At 36.7% G+C, this 24784-nt stretch overlaps 1 protein-coding gene across 2 annotated transcripts in view; it reads right to left on the bottom strand.

Moving 5' to 3' along the window:
* syne2b (spectrin repeat containing, nuclear envelope 2b) overlaps positions 1–24784 on the bottom strand; it is a 122506-nt gene that overhangs the window by 21868 nt on the left and 75854 nt on the right. For both annotated transcript variants that reach the window (XM_079856233.1, XM_079856232.1), the window contains 26 exons: positions 24331–24432; positions 23604–23723; positions 21928–22128; positions 21563–21736; positions 20691–20822; positions 20369–20586; positions 20015–20144; positions 18829–19314; positions 18317–18466; positions 17294–17470; positions 17060–17215; positions 16504–16650; positions 16226–16396; positions 15293–15426; positions 15015–15210; positions 13036–13218; positions 12681–12794; positions 12434–12588; positions 11398–11545; positions 11209–11303; positions 10427–10658; positions 9796–9990; positions 7780–7905; positions 6505–6660; positions 4100–4258; positions 3702–3868 (listed from right to left, as the gene is read on the bottom strand). In XM_079856233.1, the coding sequence (XP_079712359.1) occupies positions 3702–3868; positions 4100–4258; positions 6505–6660; positions 7780–7905; positions 9796–9990; positions 10427–10658; positions 11209–11303; positions 11398–11545; positions 12434–12588; positions 12681–12794; positions 13036–13218; positions 15015–15210; positions 15293–15426; positions 16226–16396; positions 16504–16650; positions 17060–17215; positions 17294–17470; positions 18317–18466; positions 18829–19314; positions 20015–20144; positions 20369–20586; positions 20691–20822; positions 21563–21736; positions 21928–22128; positions 23604–23723; positions 24331–24432 (4424 nt within the window). The remainder of the gene's footprint in view (positions 1–3701; positions 3869–4099; positions 4259–6504; positions 6661–7779; positions 7906–9795; positions 9991–10426; positions 10659–11208; positions 11304–11397; positions 11546–12433; positions 12589–12680; positions 12795–13035; positions 13219–15014; positions 15211–15292; positions 15427–16225; positions 16397–16503; positions 16651–17059; positions 17216–17293; positions 17471–18316; positions 18467–18828; positions 19315–20014; positions 20145–20368; positions 20587–20690; positions 20823–21562; positions 21737–21927; positions 22129–23603; positions 23724–24330; positions 24433–24784) is intronic.

Below are 24784 nucleotides of genomic sequence, written 5' to 3'. Positions count from 1 at the left end.
GAACACTCTAGCTAGCAAACACACAACAAACACTCAGAGCACCTTAGCAACTGCATAGCAACACAAAAGCTGTGTCCCAATTTGCGTACTTATGCACTATTTTATGCCATTTTGTTGTATAAACCACTTGTTTAATTGGGAAAAAGTTTAAATACGTTAGTTTATGCACTCAACTGTCAAATCTTTCCTTACTTATCAGAAGGAGAGAGGTTGTCAGAATCTGATACTAGATAACAAAATAACCATATAAAATTCAAACACTAGGCAGAAGAGTACATACTATAAATGTAGTGTATATAGAGCATCATTTGGGACACTCCTGGCATCTTTGCGGCACGTTTTGAACAGGCAAGCACCAATCATATTTTTTCAAAAAATGTAAAATAGTTAACATTATTATTTGCAGTAATTGTTCAAACTTTAAAGCAGTTCAGCCAAATGAGTTGATAAATCTGGGCCACAGCGAACCACGTTGGTGGGCCTCACATAGATAGAGCTGCTTTCAGTCTTTAGAAGAGGGCGATTCACGGGTGTTGGGAAGATTCAGAGCACACTTCAAACCTCTGAAGGGTTTAATTCTACCGTCCCACTTCACGGTTAGTCAGTATTTGATACCCATTCAGGATGATAGTCATGGTGAATAAAGCTTATGTTAAAATGTGGACTCTTTGTGAAGAGACACAAAACCACACACACACAAAGAGGCAATGCTGTCACACACACTAAAACAACCTTAAGACAAATTTGCTGCCTTAGCAACAGTTTCAGCTCAGGTGTCTGAACTTTTGAGTGGAAACTGGAAAACAAATGTCCTCATCCAAGCGCTTTGGTCAGCATCTATCAAAGCAGTATAATGGGTCCTTAAAACAGTGAGTAGAGAGTTTTAATGAACTTTCCAGAGTGGGATTCTTCAAAATCGTTTATGTGTGTGTTGTTCAGCGGGGGTGTTTTCAACATAACACCTAAGTTGGCCCTTTGTCCAACAATGATGAGCCGAGTTTTGCAAGACACCAAGAGTTCAATAATATAATGGCTGCCATCACTCAGCAAATAGCAGAAGAGCAGAAGGACAGAGCTTTGATGCTGATTGGCTGAGAGACACAATAAGTGGAGACAGAAGACTTATGGGAGGGTGAGTGGACACAAAGGCTCGTGCTAGCAGACGGCAGCTGCCCCGTGTGCAGATGCTGTGAGGTTGAACTCTGCTGTGATTTTAGGTGACAAAAGAGTCGGACGCGTCAGTGTCAACTTCTGTAATCCTGCTTAGAGACTCATCTCAATCGCACACTCCCATTTGCAAGTTGTGTGAGTGACACACAAAATCATACACTGCTGTTTAAAAGTTTGGGTTTCTTAAAAAAAAAAAAAGAGTCTCTTATGCTCACCATTTACGATTTAAAATAACATTTTTCTATTCTAATTTATTTTAAAATGTAATTTATTCCTGTGATGAAAAAGCTGAATTTTCAGCATCATTAGTCCAGTCTTTAGTATCACATGATCCTTCAGAAATTATTATAATATGCTGATTTAGTGCTCAAGAAATATTATCAATGTTGAAAATAGTGGTGCTGCTTAATATTTTTGTGGAAACCGTGATACATTATGAATAGAAAGAACAGCATTTATTTGAAATAGAAAACTTTTGTTACATTATAAATGTCTTTACAGATTTGATCAAGTTAATGCATCCTATCTAAATCAAAATATGAATTTCTTCAACAAAAAAAGTAAATACTACAAATGGTAGTACATTCAGTATATTAACATATCTCCTAAGATGGTCTAAAAACAGATTCAAAATAATGTCTGAAATCACTCAATACCGGTAGTAACAATGAAAACAGAGCAACCAGCTGAGACAGGCCCAGCGCGCTGGAGTCACGCCTGTGAACTTTGACCTCAGACACAGAGAAAACAAATGACTTCAACGGAATTATCAATACACACTCAGACCGTCACTAAAACACTCTGTATGTACACACAGTGAATTTAAAGGAATAGTTCACCAAAGGACAGTCAGTCCTCAATAGTCACAAAATAAACCCTGACAGGGTGAACTTATATCATCCTAATAATGCATGTTTTTTTGTTTGACTTGTGCTCATGGAGTCTCAGTGGTTGATGGGAAGGAATATTGACAGGCGTAAAGCTGCAGCTCAAGGAGAGCCGACAGACAGGCTGGTCTCGTGCCTGGTTACCTACTGATCCACAAAGCTTTAGTGTCTGTCTACTTGCACCTGCAAAGCCAGTTTTAGCTCTAAAACCTTGACATTAGTGGCAAAGAGCCAGAGCTAACATTCAAATCGCTTATAGACACTCAGAACTCTGCTCAGCTTGGAACTATGATATGCCTGTCTGAAGCAAGGTATAATTTGTCTGCCAGCCTGTTTGCAAAGCAGAGAAAAACGTAATAATGACGCTGGTTTTTGAGAGCCAGCTACGTGCAGTTTTAATCACTGTCAATGTGAATGCAGAGATTTTTGCTCGACTGCTCATGTGAAGATCTAGAGCTCTACAGGTGAATTTATCTGTTGTTACGAGGCAAGAGGGAGCTGCAGTTAAAGGGTTCAACCGGTAACAAACTCCTTTCCCTTTTAACCTCCTCCTTCCTCTCTTAAGAGGCTAAGCAACACAACTACATTAAATGACATTCCACCAGATGATCTGCTTACCTAAGAAAGTACTGAGTAGTATAAGTTAACTACAAAGGTTAAGGTTAGGTTTAGGGGTAGGTTCAGGGTTAGTACCTAGTTATTACCCAGTTATTGTAAATACTATAATGAGTACATAATCTGTACATGCCATGGGGAAGAGGATTGTAAAATAAAGTGCTACCAAAATGTTCTTTAAAATAATGGTTCTTTTAAGAACTGACACAATTACATTGTAATTACATTCGTCTCTCTGTTGTCTCGGATATATCTTAGAAAGTTCTATACAAGCAGTTCACATCACATGACCCAAACCTAAAAATCCAGCAAAGTTTACTGAAAGGCTCTTTGGGGAACCAAAAATTTTTCTTCTATGGCATTGTTTCCATGGCATTGCCTTTATTATTAAGAGTGTAGCTGAAAGGCAGATATGGTCTAATCTCAACCTCTGTAAGTAATATGGAACATGATATATACGTCAGTCAGTTTGGTGTATATTGCATACAATTTAACATAAATACATATAGATGCGTTGAATGCACTTTATGATGATCTCAGAGATCCAGAACTAAAGACCTGAGAAATTGCGAAAAAGAAAGGCAGACTTGGAGACAAGTGGTCAACAAGTGGTCAACAAGCGGTCAACAAGCTGGCCATCAATGTGACGAAGTTACAGCCACCATCTGTCTAATCAAAGAACTGTCAATCAAACGGAGTGCGGGATAAACCAGCCCCCTCCACACACTCTTCCCTGATCCCGCCCATCTGGACGCCACACACACGTTCACTGTGCTGATGTTTACGCTTCGTGTCTGTTAAATAAAGTGTGACTGAAATTAATCGGATCAATGTCAGATTAATGTCCACATTCGTCTCTGTGTTGTCTTGGATATATCTGAGAAAGTTCTATACAAGCAGTTCATATCACATGACCCAAACCTAAAAATCCAGCAAAGTTACTGATGTTTGACCATTTTATGGTCACATTCTAGCCTTGATTTAGTGTATTTAACCATGACCATGCTCAGGGTTACTCTAAGGTCTCACCTGGCCTCGATGTGATCAAACAGATGCTGCCAGCGGTCGTTGATGTCCTTGATCTTGTCATTTATTTCTGTCTCTTTGGTCTTGTTGCTAGCAGTGATGAGTTGTTCTCCCAGCTGTTTCAGATGCGTCTTATTCTCACTGAAGAGGTTGATCTCCTCCATGCAGTCCTGTAGAGTGAGTATTTGTGTGAAAGGGGGCGAGGAATGAGTTTATTTACTGCCATACAGTTTGTTTGCTTGCTTACATTAGACTAAATAGGAAAGGAAGCAATCAAAGTAAATAAATGTGGAATGTCTGCTCTTCCATTTAGGTTTAGCAAAATACAGTGTAATGCTAGAGCAGAGAGTACCGTGTATCTGAGGCGGTTTGGGCTGGGTGATGGAAGACTTTTGCCTCACCTTCTTGAGTTTCTCCACCATCTCCTCGATGCTGAGCTCGGCGCTGTGCGCCACCTTGTTTTCCATCTGTGTCAGCCATTCACACAGCTCCCGATTCTTCTCATTGAAAATGATCCAGGCATTCAGCCGGTCAGCAATCTCCTGCTTACGCAGAGACACCTGCAGAGAGGCAGAGAGAGAGAGAGAGAGAGAGAGAGAGAGAGAGAGAGAGAGAGAGAGAGAGAGAGAGAGAGAGAGATAATACATAAGAGATACTCTATGACAGCATCACACACAGAATGGGAATCTGACTAAAACCTGTCAAAATTATGTGCAGGTCATATATTTTACAACAAAATGAAAAAAATAAATAAGAACTAATATTTAGCTTTATAAAAATTTACTTTTAATTATTTCAGATGTTTTTTGCACTCAATTAAGAATACAAACAATTCTCAGCACTAATGCAATTAGAAAAAATGTAAATGGTAGAATTAATACTTTGTATTAAGTATTCTTACTGCTTTTTATACTGATTTAAATCAAATAAATAAACAAACATTGTATTACAGGTGTCTTTACTGTAATACAGAAAAATTATCATAGTAATCTCAGCAATGAGAAAACAAACAAATAAACAACAACCCTCAAAATAAAAACATGTTGAGAAAGTATTTCTGGGAAAAATTATCATGAAAATTATGTGAATTCAAAAAAAAAAAAAAAAAAAAAAAAAAAGATATATATATATATATATATATATATATATATATATATATATATATATATATATATTTTTTTTTTTTTTTTTTTTTTTTTTATTGAACATTTATTTTATTTAATTATTTTATTTTTTAATGCTAAATCAAATTTATTTTGATTTCTGGACCAAATGGGATCTAAACAGGTTTTGTGAGACACACCCTATAAATTAATTAATTAATTAATATATTTATTCATTAGTTCTAGAAGAAATTAGTTATTAATTTTCCTTTTCATTTAATTAATTAATTCATTCATTTAACTTTAAAAGTAAGTGATCTAAAAATATACTGTATGTTTACAGGTTTATATTAATAAATTAGAGACTACATTTCATTTAAAACACACAGGTTAATGTGGAAAGTAAAAACATGAATACTCTTAAAGTTTACAGGGTATTCCAGTCACAGAGGACCCGTGTATTTGTGTTCAAAGAATCAGATCTCTAGCCAAAACATCTCTATGAACCTTGTCACTAGAAAGTTTTAAAATCCAAACTAACTCAACAGCTGTGGACTTCACTGTTACCAGGCAACACCTCCACAACAACCACCCCCTACAGACACACACTCACACTCCGGCGTGTGACAGACACACACTGGGGGTGATTTCCAAAACAAAGAGCCACAGACTCCTGTTTCTATTCACTTCTCTGTGTCTTTTCTCTGTCCCCTTCACTCTCTACCATCTGCTCTCTCCTTCCAGTGTCCAAGACCCATACCCACCCCAAAACATGACCCCAGGAGACTCCAGCTGACTGATCCAGCCCCATATTCAACAGCAGCGAGACCTCATGGGAGTGAGGCACAGGTTCAGAAAGTAAATCAATATATGGATCATAGACAACAGAACATCATACATCAATAAACTTCACAGGAACAATGACTCCAGCTGAATCAATGAGCACTGATTAAAAAACATTAAAACAAATCTTCACATCTGTTTCTTGGGTATTGATGGTGTGCTAACATTGTATTTAAAATAGCTGGAATTCCATTGAGCATGTTGTCTGTGTGTGTAGGTTTACTTAGCAGTAGTTGGGACAAAACTGTCTCCAAAAGTTAAATATGACAAAACATCCCTTTGAGAATATCCAGGATGTTCTCAAAGGTAAAATGTTTAATAAATGAATGAATGACTGACTGAATGAATCAAATCAAATAATAATTATAATTAACTTTAGAAAACAACAATAAAATGCATGTCTTCATTTAGATAACTAGGTAAACATGCTAAGTATTTTAACTTTTTCACCTCAAAACTACATACAAATAGTACAGATTCATTCAACCTATTTTACTGTTAAATATTTCCTTTAACAACACACACGACAAGATTTACCAGTCAGTTCAATGAGTTACAAACAGCAGTCAATGTTTAGTCACAAGATTCCTGTAGGCTTTATATTTGCTCTGTTTCCTCCATCTCTAAATGAAAGTGTACAAAAATAGTATTCAAAATAACTATGCAAAATAACTGTGCATGGGTTTACTTAGCTATACTTTTGCGATAAAATAGTCACTAGAAGTTTGCTACATCTGACAAAACCTCCTTTTGAGGACAGATGGGGACCTTCTCAAAGATACTGTATATATAGTTGTATGGTATAATATACAAAAGTCTATGGGGTATGTTTGCTAGGTAAACATGTTTGTGTGTCTTACCTTGAGGCAGAGATCTTCCCACTGACAGTGCAGATGGTCCACTTGCTCCTGCAGGAGGAGGACGTCATCAGTAAGGATGTACTGGGACAGGTCCGTCTTCATGGTGCTGAGCTCGGAAAGACTGACGGCCCAGTCCTCTAAACAATCCTGAACCTCCTGCATAACATAACACACCACCGTCACACACACACACTGCCACAAGTCCCAGTTCTGACTCACGCAGTCTCTCTCTCACCCTCTGGCCCAACAAGATTAAAGCCCACAGGACAAAGGGGGAGGGCAGAGGAGAGAGAGAGAGAGAGCGAGGAGGATCACAGCTGAATAAGCCTATAGCAGGGAGGAAGGGAAATCCAAAGTGTCATGCAACACAAACAAAAGCTGTTATGTGGGATTTTTTTAGCACAGGCTAACTGCTAACTGTGACCATAGGTAACTGTTGAAGTGTGTTTTTATTACAGTATTTATCAGTATTTTATTATGATTATATTGCTCTTTTATAGACAAAATGATGTACATTTGTAATATACTGACAACCACAAAAATAAATAAAGAGAAAGCCACGATGAATCAAAGTTCATCACAAGTAGCTTTTCCACAAGCTGAGGTAAATACAATATTGTATAGGACGTACATGCAGTGTCATGCACACAAATATAAAACACCATTGAGGTAACAAACATAACACTAAATTAATTTAATAAACATACATTTAAGTATATGATGTAAGACAACCCAGTGTTCATAACTGATAAGAAAAAAACGGTAACACTATTTTACAGTGTCCTTGTTACACGTTACATGTAGTTACTATAGTAATAACTATAATTTATGCATAATTACATGCAACTAACCCTACGACAAACCTAATTCTAACCCTATTGTAAGTACACGTAGTTAATTAATATTACATGGTACTTAAATTTATAATTACACTGTAACAAGGACACATTAAAATAAAATAAAACTAAGAAACAGTTATTTCAATGAAAAACAATCAAATGTGTGCTGTCACACAGGAAATTATGGGAAGGTCCATTATGGTTTTTCCACTGTCAATTATAACATGACTTGTTCTTTCTCACTTCCACAACATTTTTTTTAAATAATTTAACAGTATTTTATGTCAAGATAAAAATGTCCGGTTCGATTTTTCACCTTATACAGTAAGGGAATTTACTTTTAGCCAATTAACAGGTTTTTACCCGAGCATTTTTAGACTTTTACTATTAAAATTAAGATCATTACAGTGCAGTTCTCTTCTTGGAGTTAGTGTACCTTCACGAGGAGGCTTTCTTCTTCCATCTCCTCTTGCTGATCTGGGATCGACTGCTTTAGTCTGGCTCGTAGCTCATCCAGGCGCTGGGCCTGATCTGCTAGTCTGGTCTCACAGGTCTCCCACTTCTGTAAAATAAAAAAATAAAAAACATATGCAATAAAGGCTGCTTTAACACTCTGACATGTTCTTGATTTAATATTGTATCTGTAAGCCTCTTTGTTTTGGTATGGGCTTGACCAGAGTGCTTATCAGTCAGGGAAAGCCAAAAATAATGCAGAGAAAACAGTGAAAGCTTATGGATATGTGAAGGTAGAACTGTACACACAAACATATGCACAGGTGTCCAGATATCCACTGTGGTAGGTCAGTGTGCACTACATCAGACCAATGTCTCAGATCAGATACAAATGAGAAGTTAAGCCAACACTAAAGGGCAATGAAAACACCATACATACACGCACAAACACACACACACACACACACACACACACACACACACACACACACACACACACACACACACACACACACACACACACACACACACACACACACACACACACACACACACACACACACACACACACACACACACGATATAAGGTGATGAATGAGAAATTAAGACAGACTATGCACTGTGAGAAAGAGACAGAAAGGCAGGGAGAGCTGTAAATCCCTAGACAGGCTTTACTGTAAACCCTTGAGCACATGACAAGTGAATGTATTCATGAACACACACACATACACTGATTATGTTTTCTATCTTCTATGTCTTCATATTATCTGAACTACAATCAAGGTCAAAAATAGATGAGGAACAGACAGATAGCAACAGACAGACAGATGATAGATAGATAGATAGATAGATAGATAGATAGATAGATAGATAGATAGATAGATAGATAGATAGATAGATAGATGGGTGGATGGGTGGATGGGTGGATGGGTGGATAAACATGTTATGACTTATTGACCTGCATGACATGCATAAAGACTTTTCAGGTCAGGAATACTGATATTAAAATGAATGTGCTTGTGTGTGTGTTTCTGTCTGTCTGTGTGTCTGTGTGTGTGTGTGTGTGTGTGTGTGTGTGTGTGTGTGTGTGTGTGTGTGTGTGTGTGTGTGTGTGTGTGTGTGTGTGTGTGTGTGTGTGTGTGTGTGTGTGTGTGTGTGTGTGTGTGTTTGTAAATGTCTGATCTGGATTAGTCCAGCTGTGGAATCAAAGGGAATGTAGGTCAAACTCAGCTGGACTCGTTCCTGCACAAAACCAACATAATACATAATACAGCATCACCTTTTTCTACACACAATCCAACATTTCGTGTTGTCCTGTAACTTTCTGGAATGGGAGCATGTAATGGCGGAGTTTATTCCTGGTGAAGTGAAACACTTTTTGTCCATAAAGGGATGGACAGTTAACAGGCTTTGAGCAGGTGTTCATCAGGGTGACAATCCATGACCTGCTATTTCCATCTAAATCAAATCATAAAAACTCCAAGGGCGGGTTTCACTTTGCTGGAGCTGTTTTGTTGTATAAACTTTACCCTCATAAATGCTGATATGCAGATATGATATCTGGAATCTAGAAAAAACTTTTCTGTTTGTTTGTGATTACTAGATAAGGATAATGATTCCACTAACAAAGATACATTTCAAGATGATAAAATATGTCACAGCTAAGCATCAAACTAATTTAAATATATGTATATTGTATATACAGAATAAGGACTTTTCAATTACTTTTTAACAATTACTTTCCCTGGTTTGGAAGTTACAATTTTAAAATTCCCTAATATTACCAGATTTCCATGATCATAAGAACCCTGTTCTGGAATCAAGTCTGATCACACAAACCCACTCAACTTGGCTTTATGGATTTCCCATGTGACCTTTGACCTTCAAAATAAGGATAAGGATAAATGAGTAGCAACAGTATGTATATAGAGCTAAGCAATAAAACACAAGAGTTAGCTCATTCAAAGGTCCCATTTCACACCTAATCAAACCATCTTACCTTTATGATGTCAGACGTGAGGGTTTTTCTTTTTCCCAGCATGCACTGGCATTGCTCCCAGTCCTCCTGCAGAGCAGCCAGGTCTGTCTGCAGCTGCATCTGCGTCTGCGTGTCACTCACTGAGAACAGCTGCCTGCCCACCTCCATCACACACAGATACGCAGAGATCGACCTTTGAAACAACAGCTCTGTTCGCTTTACACAGGGACAGAGAGAGAGAGAGAGAGAGAGAGAGGAGGGAGAGAGTGAAGGGGGAGATAAAAAAAGAGAGAGAGGGTGAAAAATAAAAAACAAACTGAATCTTTTGTTACTGCCAATTGCAAGCTAAGGTTTCAGTACATCATTAAAGTATAGAGAATAAACCAATTCATTAAAAAAAAAAACAATAACAAACAAGAAAAGCTATGATGTAAAATGAATAAGAAATATTTCAATAATCAAGTTTTTGAGAATTATTACCAGAAGAGATAACTGCAAATTTTTAAATGGATAAAAATGGATAGAAACATATGTTATTGTCTACATAACATAGAAAAAGTTATTTTTAATTGTAATATTTCACAAAATTGCTGTTTTTTAAAACTTTGTCTTCATCATTGATGATAGTGATATTTAAAAATCATCTTGTTACCTTCAGATCATCCAGCAAGAGGCGCAGCTGCAGGACGCTACACTGCGTGGGACTGGTAGGTGACAGGAGTGTGTGTGTGAGTGTGAGAAGTTTGCGGAGTTTGTGCATTGTGTGTGTATAAAGGTGCCATTGCTGTATGAGCCCTTCCACTAGAGCACGCCGTTGAGCCGCTCTCTGCACCGCCCCCTGCCAGTGCTCTCTCAGCTGGGCCAGTTTTAACAGGAAGTCGCTCCTGAGGGCACACGCAGGGTGGTTACTTAAAAATAACTTACAAGTAATCACTGTGAGTATATATGAGAGCAGGTCATTTTTTTAAATGTGATTATGATGAAATTATAAAATACAATATTACACTACCATTGAAAAGTTTGGAGTCAAAAACAGGAATATTGTAAGATATTTTCAAATGTATTATTTCAAAACATCAAACATTTTCTATTATAATATATTTCAAATGTCATTTATTCCTTTAATAGCTACATTTTCAGCATCATTACTCCAGTCATTTGGTGCACAATAAATCTTGCTTATATTATCAATGCTGATAAAAATATACAAAAAATCTTATGTAATATTTTCTAATACATGTTTTTACTATGACTTTTTGATCAATTTAATGCATCCTTGCTGAACTAAAAAGTATTCATTAATTCAATTAATTTCTTTAAAAAAATTCTTACTGACCCCAAACTTTTGAACGGTAGTGTTTTTCACAAGCAGAGCTCAAAAAGCAATACAAGATCATATTAAACAATGCACAGAAACATGCAGAGAATCGTCACCTGTCCTCCACATCTCCCTTTTGCAACAGGAGGAGAGATTCACTGATCACAGAGTGAAGGATCTGATGGCCTAAAGACAACTCAGCCTGAAAACACTAGAAGAGAAGGAGAGAAAAAGATCTATTTTAATACGTTAATCGGATTATCTATGATCCATATGAGCAGCATTTAAGTGTGTGATTGTTGTACCTGGTGCGTGCATTGCTGTTCTCTTAGTCCAGGGTAAGTTGATGCAATTTCTACAGCTAAACTGTCCTCCATGCGCTGTAGGAAAGCCAGCCAGCTCTCACATCTCTGCTCAAAGCTCTGGTGATGGAGAGAGGCTGCCTGCAACTCACTAAACACACATAATATACACATATTAACACATAGTAAACACGCAATACTTTGTATATTGGACCTGATACTAGCAAGGTATTAGTCTCAGTGTTGGGGCTAATGCATTACAAGTAACGCGAGTTAGGAGATCATATTATTTATTCCAACTAATGAGTAAAGTAATGCATTACTTTTAAACCTACATAAAAATATATGAGTCACTTGTTTTCCCATTTATAGACAGACACCTCTTCTGTCCCCATGTTGAGAGAAATCGGGAGTAAGTGCAGAGGCGTTGCGTGCGCTGTGTGAACATGTAGTTCTAAACTAAATGTGACCATACATTTACTCATCTCACAAATACAGATTTAGTATTCCTCAAAATGAATAAAAACAGTGTAATACAAACTCATTTAATTATTGCAGGTTTGAGTAATATTCTATGTTAAATAATTCAAGTGCACTTTATGTATTTAATCTCACTTTATTAACCCATGTCTTTGCTGCTGACCTTCCATGATCAAATGAAACCATACTAATAAGCAAAAAAACATTTTTTTTATTATTATTGATGAATTAAGAGTGTTGAACTTTCTTCTGCAATCTAGATTTGCAGCACAGCTGAAAGGTTTGTTTGAGCTGCTCCCTCTACTGTACACGCATGAATTTGCATTTCCTTCAGCCCGAGGCTTATTCGTTTCACTTTTGGTGTGAAAGGGCTTTTTTATTTGGGCTTTATTTGTTATTAAAAAACAAACAAGCAAGGCCAGCCCAGGTAAGAAAAAGTAACGTAACATTACTTTCCATAAAAGTAACTAAGTAATGCAATTAGCTACTTTTTTAAGGGAGTAATGCAATATTGTAATGCATTACTTTTAAAAGTAATTTTCCCAACACTTAGTCTCACCTGCACTTCTCCTGAGCATGTGCCGAGGCCTGTGCCCACTTCCTGTTGAGGTGCTGTAGCTTCTGTGTCACGGCGTCACTGAGGGTCAGCCTGTAGCTGAGTGTGTTTAGTAGATCCAGATCAGGAGAGAGAGAACTGATCTCCATCAGACCCAACTGTAGACGAGGAAACACAGAAACCCTCAATACTGGGGATGTCTTCTTCAATAAAAGGATGTTATTGAGTTATGCATTTGAGAGTTTATCACCTGAGATATGTCTGTGTGTTCGCTGTCCATCCTTTGCTTGCTTTCCCACTGTTGTAATTGTGTTTCGAGGGACTGGTATAACCTTTCAAATTCCTGAAATTGCTCAAGATCCTCCTGGACACACACATATATTTTGAATTGAAGGAACAGTAACAGTCATCTTTATGGCTTCAGAAGACAGACTACTATTCTGGTCATTTAATGCCGCTATTATGGTGTTTTTGATCACGATAATCAATGCAAATTTTGTGTTCAGTGGAAAAAATAAGAGGAGATGGGTTTGGAACAACGTGAACTATTCTTTAAACACTTCCAGGGTCATTAAAACACGGATGTTAATGTATATGAGTCTTACCTGCATGTGTTCAATTCGTCCTTTCAGAGTCTGTTCTAACTGCAGGTAACCTCGTGTTAACAAACGACATTCTGATCTGATGAAAACGGCATCTTCATCATCCACCTGTTCAATCAGATCTTTTGACGCTTCTAGCATTTCATGAACATCAGTCTGCAGAGTCTCTGAACCTTTCTCTAACATCTAAGAGAAGAAAATAAGGACAATGAGAAAGTGTGTGAAATACTTTAGTGGAGCCCAAAAGACTTTTGCATTCTTTCTTATGATTTGTAGCATCTGGACCAATCAGACACACACAAATTATGCATTATATTTAATCAATAATCCAGCAAACTCACTCTCCCAACAAAGGCCTGTGAAACTTCCCCCAAAACTAACATCACAAGTGAAGCTAACACACTGGCAGAACGTGGTGTCCTGTTACTGGACACATTGAGACTGATAAGAGTTTTACGACAACAAAAAGGAATTTGCAGAGGGCTGTGACGCTCACTTAATTCTTGCTGAGGATTTTAAATAAACCATATTAATCCTATATATTCTATATATAACCACTTGAGAAATATCTAAACATGCATCTAATTTTCCCATCTCATGATTTTCCTTTTATGTGGTTTGGCCTTTGTATTCTTGTAAACTTTTGGGATTAATGTTTCAGACTTTGTTGCATACTATGGTTTACCAAAATCATATGTGTGGCATATTTATTCTCTATAAACTCCAATCTTCATCCCCCATTTGTTAATTTACATTACATTTTGCTAACTGTGTGACGCATTAGTATTATAAGCATCTTAAAGATTCTTGTGTTAAACATCCAATCAAATTACATTTTCAAAGGCCTGCTTGAACAATGGGTCGTAAAGAAATTTCCCTCCAAAGGAAAACACTTCTTATTGGCTCACACACCTCCAGAGGGTGTGACATCTTCACACTTTAAAAATCACTGATCACAAGATCAGCTCTCTTAGCTCTCTCTTCTCTCTTAGTCCCTTTCTGAAATGCTGACGTAAAGATGATGCTGAACTAAAAGTTTCTAAGGACCCCCAAGCTTGTGCCAGGCTGCGGCCTTGTCTTTCCATTCACCAAAGATACTCTGAATACCACTGGTTCTCGCTCATCAAGACCACATCAGCAAAGATCAACTGGAGCCTCAACAAATTGCATCAGGACAGTTTAATTCAAATGGGCGAGACATGCAAGTATCAAACTTAGTCTCATTATTTGATACATTGAGTATCCTTACCCCTTTAAAGAAGGGTGTGTTAGAACTAAACTGATGGTTTTCTCAAGGCTGTTGATCTGCTGAATTTCAAACAATGCTATAACTTCTTGCTTTCCTGTATTCTGCTTCAGCTCTCTTTCCCTTGGTAAACTGTATGCATGTATGTGTGTGTATGTTAGAGTAGTTTAAGTGTTTAGACTAGTTAATAAAATCTTGTTCATTTCACACGTAAAGTTGTCCATGTCTCAAGGTCATAACTGGAGTCTCTAATTCATAGATTTTGTCTACTTGCTCTTAGTAGTACTGTAAATTAAGAAAGACATTTCCCATGCCCCAGAAATGTACATTTCTTAGAGTTAATAAACAATGAATCCTGAGTGTTCACGGGACAAACAGGTTAATTGATTGTAATATTAATTTACGACATTAAGTTAATTATATTAACTGATCCAAATATTCATAATCAATTATAACCAGTTATTATTGATTATTAATATTTCATAGAGCTAATTTGCTACAATTTTATTACAATTTTACAACTATAATGATTATTTGATTATTGACCTAGAAGTAGTGCAGAATCATTTCTCCTTTGTTTTATATCATAACTTTTTAGTTTTTTTTTTAAAACAGCCCATTGATTTAAAAATGTAATTTGGTCTGAAACTTTTTGGACCCCACTTTAGTTTGAATTATTTTATAGTTACAGTTTTATTTGAATGAATGGTTGTCTGTGAATTTGCATTGCACTCACAGTCTTCATCTCTGCGATGCTGTGTGCGAGTTGTTTGTTGTCAGCAGGTGTTTTGTTGTGCATGGCAAGCTGTTCTCTGTGGCGTTGGAGCTGCTCTGAGCAGGTGCTTCTCACATCTGAGTATCTCTGCCACACCTTCAGAAGACTGTGTGACCTCTTCAAGGTGTGTATGACCTTTTCCTTCATCTCTGACCACCTAGAGGGCAACACACAGGTGAATGAGCTTGAACATTCACATACACGTTCACATCGTTTTGCTGAGATGTGTGAAGTTTAACCTTGCTTTTTCTTTTTCTAGGTGTTCAGATAATATCTGGGCAGAGTCTGTGCTAATTCCACCAATAAGGACAGATGTTGTCTTGTTAAGATCCTCCCATTGTCTGTCACTCTCCTCTGTGTCAGCTTTTAAGACCTGTGATTATAAATCATAAAAAAATTATTAACTAATACAACCAAATGTAACATCATGGCCCGGTTTCACAGACAGGGCTTAGATTAAAGCCAGGATTAGGCCTTAATTTATTTTAAATAGCTTTAATAAACATGCCTTAAAAATAATAATTACTGGTGTGCATCTTGAGACAAAACAATGGCACTGACAAATTTTAAGATATAGCCTATCAGTGCAAGTTGCTTTCAGTAAAAAGCAGCTCAAACATGCAGTTAAGAGTAAGTGTACACCGTACACTACAACGATATGCTTAAAACAGAGAGGTTTTTTCTTTGAGTTTTCCGTGTACAGACGACACCATTATACGAAAATAAACTTCCACTTTGAAACGTGTTTTTAAAAGTTTGCGTTTTCAGGCACCCAAAATGCCGTTGTCGTGTAAATGAACGGCCAAAACGCAAACTTTTAAAAACACGTTTCACCTTTGAAAAAGGTCTCCGTTTAAACAACAAAAACGTGAATCTCTAAAGACGATGACGTCATTCACATGCGTATTACGTGTTCAGTCTATAGTGTTTCATCGCCATCTAATTGCCTGGCAGCAGATTACAGGGTTTTTAGTCATTTTTCCAGACCCGTGTGAATGGGGATCGTTTTGACAATGGGGTCGTCTGTACGCGAAAACCTCAAAGGAAAAACTTCTCCGTTAAGCATATCGTTGTCGTGTAAAAGTACCCTTAGTCTGGGATAATATGTCGTCATACTGTGACCAATTAGACATATCTTAGAAATGAAAAACTGTGTGATTGATTGACAGCACCTGTAGCTTATCAATGTTGTTCTGGAGGGCGGAGAGGGAGGGCAGAGGGGCGTGGTAATACGCTAATGATTGGCAGATCCTCATTGTCTTTACAGTTGCCTGGCTCCTCCCACTCTCAAACTGAGACCACACCTTACACAGCTCCCTCAGGGTATTTCCAAGGACTTTACTCTAATTAATCAAATGTGCAAATTATTATTAAATTCCTTATTAAACTTAAACACACACTCAAATGACAATGTTTTGTTTTGAGTCACAGAAAGTTTCTGACTCTATACCTGTTGAGAAAGGTCTGTCAAAGATTGTGAGAGCTTTTGAGCTTTCGAGAGGAAGTCTTTATCCCTGTCCTCTTCATAAGTGGTAAGTCTCCTCTTTCCCAGCTCAGTAAGTTCAGTGAATTTGTCCTTCAACTTTTCCCCCAGTTCCTGAAAATGAGAAAAGATTACTCTAAAATGTCATTTAAATATATTTAAATAAAAACTGAAACGCTTTTGAAAGTTTTTACTTTTTAGTCATCATGAATGATTTATTACAAATGATTTATCCATGCATATCATTATTATTATTTTAATCATTTATAATAATTTTAATCTTCTTGCAGAGACATCTCATCTCTAATGATGTGTTTACTGGCGCAAAGGCGGGACAACCTGACATCCTAACCATCCAATCAATTCCTGATGGACAAAATCAAGTCCTGTCCTACATTTTTTCCTTAAGCCCGTTTCACCCAGACATATATCACAATCGTGAAGAAAGACTATTGCAACCTCTCTTTCTTGCAGAATTATAATCATAATCAGTTTCCACAACCAGAAAATCTCAGCGACTCACTTCACATTCCTTCAGGCTCCTCTCAGCAAATGAGCGACTGATGGGTCTGTCAGCCAATCGCATCCATTGTTTTTGACCTTTGACCCAGCGCTGCAGGAGGTGTAGTTTGTTATCTCGCTCTGCACTTATCCTCACCTGTTCTTCAACATGTAGAATCTGTGAAACACATTACAATAAATGTTAATCTGTGTTGGTTACCTGTGTACCTTTTACTAATAAACTTAATAAAGTCACCTGTATTTTCAGGTGAGCCTGTAGAGTAAGCCAGCGCAGACTGACATGTCCCAGGCTTTCAGCAAACGCAGTGTGTTTGTACCGGCGGGTGTGAGAGTCGAAACCGACCTGCTTCAGCTCACACTGATTAATAAAGTCAACAGACATCTGCTGACATGCCATCTCTCTCTTCATCCCCTGGACAGAGAGAAAATAAGAAAGACCAAATTGAAATTTTGTTGAAATTTGAGTTGAAATTTCAAAAATCGTCTCTAAACTGTTATATCTATATTCAGAAAAGGAAGAGTAAAATAAAGAGAGAGAAAGTGAGTGTTAGTTAATTAAAAGTTAATTACTCTTGTTTAATGTTAAGCCTTCATAATTCATTCTTTTTTGTATTTGCTGAATGTTACTTTCTAGATTTTATTTTGTACTTAAGTAACACTTTTTCATTTCACACAGCTAAGCTGCAAACACTTTGGTGATGCAAATTTGCAGTTTTGTCATGCCAGTAAAGCACAATTAACTGAAATTGAAAGAGAAAAAGAGAATTAAATTTTCATAATTATTTTTTTTTGTTACTTTCATAATGTTTTCCTTTGTGTTATTTACTGACTACTTTTATAAGAGTAGTCTGCATTAATTTAATTTTATTTTATATTACTACTCCATAGCTTTGTTTATATTGCAAACACTTTGGAAATACAGTTTTGTCATGCTAATTAACCACAATAAATTGAAAATGCAAAGAAAAACACAAGAAATTAATTTCTTTTGTTGATTCATAATATTTTCCTTTTTGTTACATTTTGTACTTTATTTTACTATAATTAATTACTTTTTTTTAGTTACTTTAATATACTTTTTCACTTATATTTGCTGGTCGTTTATTTTCAATTTGTTATTCTTAAAAATAAAATAATAATCAGTTATTTTTGGACTGTTATTTCATTTTGGATAAAATAAAATCCGAACCCAAGATCATCTATTTTATTTGTTAATTACTGAAATTGTTGATTGAGAGATAAAAAGAGAACAATGTACCTGATATGTTCTGAGCAGGTGTGTGAGCTCTGCGGCGGTAAATGTGCTGTGACCCTCTCGTTCAGCCGCCTGTAACCTGTTCTCAGCACCTGTAATCCAGCCACACACATCAGCCAGCAGCCCTTCAGGAGACAGGCTCTCCACCACACTCTGAAGAGAGAGAGAGAGAGACAGATGAGAGTGATAGACAGAGGTGCAGAGAATAGAGAAGAAAGAAAACCGTGGAGCCAGGAGAGGGGTGACACATGTCATCAAAGAAGAGAAAGGGGATGAGAACAAGAAAGAGAGCCACATAACGGATGACAAAAGGACAGAGACTATTCCTCACAGATTTCATCAGCTGCTGAGTCATCCAGGGAATCATGGCTGCATGACCTTCATGAGAAACTTTTATAACTGATGTTCCAAACGAAACTGACTGGTATTTCTTTTTCAACCATCCAGGGAACAGCTTGTAATGATGCAGTACATGCTATAATTTCAGACAAATTGAAGTACAGACTAAAATGTACCTGGTGCAGTCTCTGTTGGATGGTGGGTATGTGTGCCTGCATCTCCACCCAGTCTTGCTCCACCTGAGAAAGCTGGGACTGTAGAGTCAGAATAACAGGAGACAGAACCATCTCTTGTTTTACAGACAAATCAAGTGGAGATGACGTCTGTTCCTCAGAGATAACACCTTCATTTGTGATGTTTGCATCCGATCTCTCTGTGGTTGAAAGAGTTTCTTCTGAGATGTTTTGAACAGAGGAAACATTGGTTTCTGAAGGAAAGTCTTCAGGGTCGTTTGAGGTGAGATTGCTAGTTTCACTCGGCTCTAGGTCTTCAGAGATTGTTGTATTTCCAGAGGGAGTGGATGTTCTTGGAGCACTAGAGCTTTTGCTGATCTTCTGTGTTTTAATGATATGTTCTCTTTCACTGAGCAACAGGATCAATGATCCAGAACTGATCACTGATGCCTTTAGAGCAGATTTCACCTCCAGCTCCTTAATGAATTCCTGTGTCAATATACATTAAAATTGTATTAATTAATTGAAACAAGTAAGTGAAATAAGTACTAACATTACTAAAACAATATATTTTTTTAAATTTGACATTTATTTATTGAAGAGGAATAACCCCTTGAGATGAGCCATCTCGTTTTCGAGGGGGTCCTCGAGTCCAGGTACAAAAATTGACATTGACCTTACAGCGGCAGTCAAATAAAACAGAAAACACAATATGATAATGGTAAGTGCAGAAATATATAATACATAACTATTATTTTATTTAAATGAATAAAATAAAACTAAATGGAATTTAGAAAAAATTAAATTGTATTAGTTAAAAAACAAATTTTTGTTTAGGGATTTAAAGCGTTAGTTTTACAATCTCTTTATGAACTTTTTGAAGTGACAAAATGGTAGTTGCATGGACTGTCAATGGAGGGACAGAAACCACTCAGATTTCATTAAAATGTCTTCATTTGTGTTTAGAAGATGAACTGAAGTCTTACGGGTTTGGAACAACATGGGGCTGACTAATTGATGAGAGAATTTTCATTTTTGGGTGAACTAATATATATATATATATATATATATATATATAGACATATATATCCTTTAAATCCTGTAAATGGCCATCAAATTTTTTAATCACCTAATTGTTCAAAACATTAGAAATTAAAAAATGAATGATTAGAATCACTAGTTGACTGACTATGAAGTGATGAAACTGGGAGAGGGTGTCCGCTTCCTGTTCAGCTGCTTTCATGTGATCTCTCCATGCATGCAGGCGTTCTCTGGCTTCTTCTTTCCACTCATTGAAAGCCTCAAAATCGCTATGGTACCTGGAAAAAAAGTACAGTGGTAATATAAAATAGGCCAACTTTCTATTTATCCTCTGCCATTTTCCATTTCTCAGTCCTTCTACACATCTCTCAATTAAACATTATGACTTCAAAATATTGTGATTTTAAAAGTCTGTACAAAAAATATGCGTATTGTACAAACAAATGGCAAGAATTTTTTGTCAATAGTCAAACTTAAATGTCCCCACAACATTCATCTTTACCTGTTCCAAAGCTTCTTAAGATGGTGGGTGGAGTCTAGTCCTTGCTCCACCCTCCTCTTTAGTGCAGCCAATCGCTGTTCCAGCCTTGCTGTAGACACACCCAATATGTGTACAGGAACAGCGACTTCACTACTAGAAATCTGCTCCTGCTGTCTACGGCCCTCGTCCAGAACCAGACTGATACGAGCTCTGTTCTGCTCCAGAACCGCTAACACACTCTATCACGAACAACAAGAAGAATTCAGGGATCTTCAAATATGCCTGCATTCTGATTTAAAAGTATATGTGGGTCAATATACTAAATTTAAATTTAAACCATTACCTGATACACAGAAATATTTTCACTGAGCTGCCCTTCAGTTTGGTCCCACAGAGGAGTTATGGGAAGCTGAGTCTCTAACCTCTGCAGCAGTGTTGCTAACCAGGAATGATTTTCATCCCAATTAGTGCAAATCTGAAATACATCAAATTCTGTATTAAGGGAAGTGTGTTTTAGCTAAACAAATATATAGTAAAAACTGCCATTGATCAAATTGGTCATTCACTCTAATAGTTCCTTTATTCATCCACTCATCAATCCCATTTGTATGGAAGCTTGTTTCCGCCGCAGAATAAAAAATAAAAAAGGTAATTGCGACTTTTTATCTCACAATTCAGACTTAACAGAATTGCGTGATAAGTCGCAGTTGCGAGAAATAAAATTGCATGTTTATATCTTACAATTCGGACTTAATAATTGCATGTTATAAAGTCAGAGTGAGATATAAACTCGCAATTCTGAGGAAAAAAGTATTTTTTCCTTCTTAGAATTGGACTTTATTACTCGCAGTTGCGACTTTATATCTCACAATTCTGAGAATAGATGAGATATAAACTCTGAGATATAAACTCACAATTGCATGTTATAAAGTCAGAATTGCGAGATATAAACTGTTTATATCTCACAATTCTGACTTTATAATTAACACGCAATTGCGACTTTGGATCTCGCATTTGTAAACTCGCAATTGTGAGAAAAAAAGTCGCAAATCTTTTTTATAAAATGTTTTATTTTGTGGCGGAAACAAGCTTCCATACATTTGTTCGTTCATTTATCCATAAATCCCTGTTTCTTCTTGGTTGATGCAGCTTTCCATACATAAAATCTATAGAAGTGTCATTCCTCATGATTTCTTGATTCCCTCGATCTGGTACCTGCAGTGCGGAGTGCAGTACAGTGCCAACAGCCTGAGCCTGTTGCAGGGCACTGGACACTTGACGTTCCACCTCAGACACTTCAGCCTCCCAGCCTGAGGAGGCGCTGTCTGGGATCCGCACACTCAGTTGCTGCAGTGTCCGCAGGTGGGCAGCCAGAGATCGGAAAAACACCTGTAGATTTACAAAGTTACAGAGATGAATGAGGGATTGCAGGCCTTGCTCTGTCTGAAATGGTAGTGATGCTATAGTGTGCATGATTCATGTGTAAAACTGTAAAGCATTTGTGCTGCTGATAAATTTGTTTTAAGGGCTGTACGTGTGTGTATTTAGTTAGAGTGTTTGTATGTGTGTGATATGTTTACCGTGTGTTTGCTGAGGTGTGTCTGGAGTTGTGCTGGATTCCTAAACTCCAGCTGAGAAGTGCAGGCGAGTTTCTCTCTCCCAAGATCCAGGAGCATCTGCAGACCCTTCAGTATTCTTTCAATCATCTGCTGTTGATCGAGACTCCACTGAACAGTTCCACAGCGCAGCTCTAGATCACTCCAAACACTGTCCAATACCGCCTAAAGAGAGTTTATATTATTATATTATATATATCATCTCTTATTGTAACCAATGTTGAAAACAGGTGTAATGCTTAATTTTGTGGAAACCGTAATCCGTTTTTTCAGGGTTATTTGATGAATAGAAAGTACAAAAGAAGAGCATTTATTTGAAATAGAAATCTTGGAAACACTTTAGATTAGGGAACAAATTTTCACTATTAAGTAAGTTGCTTATTAGCATGCATGACTGTTTATTAGTACTTATACAGCACATATTAATGCCTTATTTTGCTTGTCCATTTTCTACATCCCTTAACCTAAATATAACCACTATAACAACCTTACTTACTATGTCACACTTGCTTTGTATATAATCCAAAAGACAAAAGGGAATGAAAGCAAAAGGCGTTTCAATGAACATGGGAACAGAGTAACACACTAGCATACAATATCAACATCAACGCAAGGCAAGGAACTGAAGGAACTGAAGGCTTAAATACACAGAGATGGAAATCAACAGAACAACGAACAGGTGAGGACTAATCAGGAACCATAGTTACAAACAAGTGGGATGGGAGGAAAACCGATAACAAAGAAAACTAGGTAAAGCCAAAACACAGGGACAAGTGCCCAAGCAAAACAGAACATACATGTGACAACTATATCAATAAGAAGTAATGAGGAGTTTATTGAGGGAAAACTCCTAGTTAATAGTCAATAAGTATTCCCTAATCTAAAGTGTTACCGAAATAATTTCTAACATTATAAATGTCACATTTTATCAATTTAATGTGTCCTTGCTGAATAAAAGTATTATTGGTAACACTTTATGTCACAGCCTTAATGCATTATAAAAAGTGTTTTTAATTCACGAATAATGCCTTGTAATTCACCTTATAATGCATTGTATGGTCTCATTAATAATTGTAATCACAGTTATAATACATAATAATACTTAGAATTATTTTAGAAGCCTTTAGAAAGTATAATGCATTAAAACTAACAACCAATTTCAGATGTAACAAGGAATCTGCAAATATTATAATGCATTTTAAATTTAGTTACAAGTATTTATGAAAAGATTTTATGTAGTATAACAAACATTATTAATACCTTTAAAATCCATTATACATAAAAGGCCTTAAGTAAAGCGTTAACATTTTTTTTTAACCAAAAATTTGACTAAACCCCAATGTTTTGAACGGTATGTATATGTTGTCTATAGGTGGCAAACATTGATCATTAACATAAGCTAATGTTTCTGAAAGTATAAATAAATGTATAATTCATAGAGAAAAATTAAATGTATTATTAAAAACTACGCTTAAAGAATTTACTGTACATAACATTATATTTTTACACAGTCATTATATTTTAATTCTACATCAGAATATTTCTGTAAATTCAGATTTTAAATGTCAACTGTCTCATTCAAAAGGCATTCTCTAAATTCTGAATGGTGAATTCCGAATTTAGAGAATTCACACCCATACCTCCAGTGTGCTGATCTGCTGTGTGAGGGATGAAGGCTGATCTTGACTCTCTGTCTCGTCTCGGACTTCTGCCAGCTCTCTCTCGCTCTGCTCCACTTCCTGTTTCTGCCCAATGACAGCCTTCACATGGAAACACAGGTATAGCAAAGGTCATAATCTCAGACTTCAAGCTCAATGAACACTAATAAGAAGAACATCAATGTTCTAATGCACTCCTGGAATGATGCTTGTCAAATCAAATCAATGGATCAGAACTAATAAGAAAACTAAAGTGTGTCTGTTTTCAGTGCAATAAACCCTAACTGGCACAATGAGCCTTCAGGGGGAACATAAAATGCTAGTAAATTGTAGAAACTTCTAAAATGCAGAGAAGTAAAGTGGTTCTGAAGTGAAATGTACGATGAAGACATCAGCATTTTGTCCTGAAAAATGATAGAGACAGACATTTGAGAAGCATTTATGGCTCATCTCATTCAGATGTTCAGCACACTGTTATTAGTAGTGTTTAACAAATCTTCACATACTCATCCCCAGGTGTCACAGGCAGTGTTATTAGTACTTTTTTATTGCTATTTTTTATTGCCATTGCTATTTACTATTATTTCCTTTTTTAATATTGTTATTGCTGCTACTTGTTGTATGGTGACCTTGAGTGGTTTGAAAGGCGCCTTAAATAAAATGCATTATTTTTGATTTATTATTATTATTCACAGGCGCTTGTGCTTACCTGCAGCTGTGTGTGAAGATCATGGTGGGTTTCTCCGTTAGTTGTAGGGAGAAGGATTGACGTGTTAGTTAGTACTGAGTCATGCAGGTCTTTCACTCTCTTCTGCAGGGTTTGACACACAAGAAAACATTACATTTAAGTCACACTGGACAAAAAAAAGGCATAAAATAAGAGTAGATTTAAAATACTTCCTTCTATCTCATCTTAAATGCAGAGACAGAAGTATGGGATTAATCATGAGACTCTAAAGACCATTGTTTGACATTATGATAACAGAGGTTTGTGGTGTTTTTATTCTTCTTACTTAAAAAAGTGAGTAGTTGTGACAGTTATGAGGGTGAGACATCTGAGGGTTTGGGGTGTAAAAACCTGCTAAAATGTAACTGCTGACACTGTAAACACATACAGTAAGCATCAATTTTCTGATCTACTTGGTGTAGTCTAGTAACTTAAT

Source organism: Squalius cephalus, assembly GCF_949319135.1.
Source record: "Squalius cephalus genome assembly, chromosome: 21".
NCBI classification, from domain to species: domain Eukaryota; kingdom Metazoa; phylum Chordata; class Actinopteri; order Cypriniformes; family Leuciscidae; genus Squalius; species Squalius cephalus.
Note: the sequence above shows the minus strand (reverse complement) of the source record. Positions and strands in the feature narration are given on the sequence as shown.